Source organism: Calidris pugnax, unplaced genomic scaffold (assembly GCF_001431845.1).
Source record: "Calidris pugnax isolate Ruff unplaced genomic scaffold, ASM143184v1 scaffold44, whole genome shotgun sequence".
Lineage (NCBI taxonomy): Eukaryota > Metazoa > Chordata > Aves > Charadriiformes > Scolopacidae > Calidris > Calidris pugnax.
The window spans coordinates 5942622-5946316 of NW_015094506.1; the positions used below are offsets into that span (position 1 = coordinate 5942622).

The window sequence follows — 3695 nt, forward strand, 5'->3', positions numbered from 1 at the left end:
CAATCTTTTTTTCTTCACTGAAAACCCCTTTTTTCTTTTTTCTCCCCAGACAGTGAGATCTTTGCTCTGGCACCTGACACCATAGAGAGAGTGCTAGTTCTCCCTCCTCACGTGGTTGGTTTCTTTCCTGATTAAAAATGATTAGGCAGCCCTAAAGCCCAAAGAAATGCGACCATGGGGTAACAGAGACAAAGAGTCCATTCAAGATCTCCTAAATCCCCAGGGCAGTATTTAGAGAGCCCCAAGGAGAGAACTGGAGCAGAACGACCCCACCAGGACCTCCCTGACCTTCTCCTTCCCACTGCATCCTTTGTTGCAGCCGTCTCCTCCACCATGTCATTCTCTGAGGCAGAGGTGCAAAGTGCCCGTGGCGCCTGGGAGAAGATATATGTGGATGCTGAGGACAATGGGGCAACTGTGCTGGTCAGGTAAGGAAAGAACCCATCCCACTGCTACCCCTGAGTGTTGAAGGACGAACAGCAAGAAGGATGGAGTTACCACCTAGGAGCATGTCTTGATGAGTTTCACGCAGCCTTTGCTGGGCACAATTTGGATTGCTGTGGTTTATCTCACCTCAGGGAGGAAACGGGAAAAAGGAGAGATCCACACAAATGAAAGTAGAAGGCAAGAGGGAATGGGGTGGGAAAGAAAGAAGAGATGAGAACAATTTCTTCACTCCACCCACTTAAGGTAAAGAAAAGAAAGTGTGGTATGAAAGAGAATGGGAACAAAACATGAACCCTATTTCCCTCTTACCTTTTTCCTGTAAATTGCTTTAATGATATATTTTTTTTAACTTCCATGTCCTCAATATTTCTCTTCCAATTCTCCTTCAGCCTTTCAAGTCCAGAGCCCATCTCTTTCATTGTATTGCACCTTTCCTGCAGGCTTTCCTCTCTTAGTTTTCATTCTGTTTTCCTCTCCTATTCCATAGACAGAAGTTTCTTCTATTCACCTTTCACGTATCCCTCTCTCAGCTGTGACTTACATCACTTCCATACACACTGACCAGTCCAAATGCTATTTCTGGTTATCGTACCTTTAGCCCTCCCTCTGGCTTTCTCGTGTATCACATCATCACGTGCCTGGATCAGCCTTCTGCAGTCTACACAAACTGAGGACAGTTGGGGTCAGAAACACAGCTATAAAATGCTAGTAGCATCCAGTGGCCTGGCTCCTGGGGGTAACTCACTCTAGAAGGCTTTGCCTTAGTGTCCTACAGCCCCAGACTGTAATTGATATATTGTAAAAGGCAATTCCTTTATGAATGGCATTGAGTTGTGTTATTTTTGAATAAACGAAATGAGCGATACCCAGTACTCAAACAACAATCCATCACAGGCAGTAAGAAAGCTCTGGGATAAACTCTAGGAAGGGGTTAATTAACAATACCAATAGTAGTTCTTCTCCATGAAAACACCCACCAAGAGCACAGTGGACATATTTGCTGTCCAGAACATCTTTGGGAATATCACACTGTCACCCTCACCCCATGTGAAATGGCTCCCACTTCTTTGTGGATTTTAGCTCCCCTAACACTGAGCCAACACTGAGGAAAGGTTTACTGTAAAAGGAGTGGAATAAATCCAGGATAGTTAGGCTTTAAGGCCGAGTGAGCAAAGAGAAGCGCCCCAGGGAGAGGCGAGGGAGAGGCCAGGCTGCTGTGGGCACAGGGGCTGGGCACAGACGGGAAGGGCAAGGGAGAACCAAGAAATGCAGGGGAAAGAGGAGTCTGTTCTAATAAAGAGATGGGAAAAGGGTGATAAGTGCATAAGACAAGGCCTGGAACAGGAAGCCATATCCGCATTGATGCCTTGGTCCACAAATTAGGACAGCTCTCATTTCTCAACAGGATGTTTACCGAACACCCGGACACCAAGTCCTACTTCTCACACTTCAAAGGCATGGACTCTGCTGAAGAGATGAAACAGTCGGATCAGGTCAGGGGCCACGGCAAGAAGGTTTTCTCTGCCATTAACGACATGGTGCAACACCTGGACAACTCCGAAGCTTTTCTTGGCATAGTGAACCCACTTGGCAAGAAACATGCCACCCAGCTGAAGATTGACCCCAAAAACTTTAGGGTGAGCCAGCAGCCCTCTTCCCCGTGGCTGAGGATGTTTTCCCCTTTGAGGAAAACAGGCTTTGTCTATAGAAATATACATATATATATATACGCTCCAGAGTCTAGAGGTCATGGTAGGTGAGACAGTTGATGGTGGAAGATGGCAGGAATGAAAGATCTGGCATCTGTTGGAAAGAAGGCTATGCAGCAATATGATGCAGGCATAGGTGGGAGCTCCAGGGCTGCCCACGAGTTGGGGAGGGTTTTCTCAGTGCAACAGGATTCCCACATTTCTCATTTAATAACAAGACATAGAAAAGCAGCTTAACACTGGACTTCAGTCCTTGATGTCTACTTTTCTCTAGTAACAAGAACTGAGCTTTTCTAAGACAACTAAACCAGCTGTTATTGAGCAACAATGGCAACAGCATTGCCATCACTAAACAAAGACAGATAGTAAATACAGGATTGAATGACTTGCCCAAGTCCACCAAAGGTCACTGGCAGAGCTAATTTAAAACTATTTTATCTTTCTAACAGCACAAAGTGCAAAAAGAGGGACCTTCTGGTCACTCAAGGACCATGAAGGTAGTTTCCAAAGCAGTGGGCCCAGTTTTCAGTAAGTGAGAACTTCTGCCTGGAGAAGTCCTGAAAAGTCTTTTTCAGGGTAAAGATGCACACAAAATAATAAATGATTCACAGAAAAGAATCTGACAATTCAAAATATACCATCTACTTAGTGACTGTAATTTCTACAGATAGATAGCTAGTGAGCAGGGAAGATTAGATGAAACTTACTCCCCAAGCCATATATTCCACAGGTGCCCAACACGGGGTTCCTCATGGCCTTTTAAGCATTTGGGACAGTCCACTGCCAGGAGAACTGCAGTAAGTGGGCCAAGTGAACTGGTCCTCTTTAAGTGATGGGCGCAGTCAGCATTAATTAGATACAAGATAGTTAAAAACACCAGCCACAGTGACTGCATTTTTTGGTGAATTCTGTAACGCACCTAATTTTCCATGACCTATTACAAGCTCTGCATGTTATATACTGCTGAATTGTTCTTGCACTCCCTTCCTGCCCTCCAAGAACCCCAGCTGAAATACAGAATTCTATATTTAATTCTTACGTCTCTAATGTGGAGGAAAGTTCACATGGGTTCTTTCTTCCCTTCTGTTGTTTAGATTATCTGTGACATTATCTTGCAACTGATGGAGGAGAAATTTGGCGGAGACTGCAAAGCTTCCTTTGAGAAGGTGACCAATGAAATCTGCACTCACCTGAACAACGTCTACAAAGAGGCGGGTTGGTGAGGATGTGCAACCTCCAGGCTCTTCAAACATCTCACCAGCACTGATTTGCTGCTTTTGGGCCTCCAGCCACAGTTGGAAGAATGAAAATGTTAAAATAAAAAAAGGCAAGAAAAAGGCTTATGTCACGTAGATATCAGTGTTAATAATTCCCTTAGCAAGCTGAGTTTCTACAGTTAAATAAAACCCACAAATACATCAAAGCCAACCAACAAATCCTGATGTGCTTTGCAGCTTCAGTGCTCCAGGTGGGTTCCTCTGGCCACCATCTTTGAAGCCTACATTTTAAGATGATGACTTTAAGCTTGCTATTCCTGAG

At 44.7% G+C, this 3695-nt stretch overlaps 1 protein-coding gene across 1 annotated transcript; it reads left to right on the forward strand.

The window, feature by feature from the left end:
* Window positions 1-327: 327 nt before the first annotated feature.
* LOC106901168 (cytoglobin-1-like) lies at window positions 328-3379 on the forward strand. The gene is made up of 3 exons (XM_014963540.1): window positions 328-428; window positions 1853-2084; window positions 3251-3379. The coding sequence occupies exons 1-3, from the start codon at window positions 334-336 to the stop codon at window positions 3377-3379; spliced, it is 456 nt and encodes a 151-aa protein (XP_014819026.1). The 5' UTR covers window positions 328-333.
* The last annotated feature ends 316 nt before the right edge of the window (window positions 3380-3695 follow it).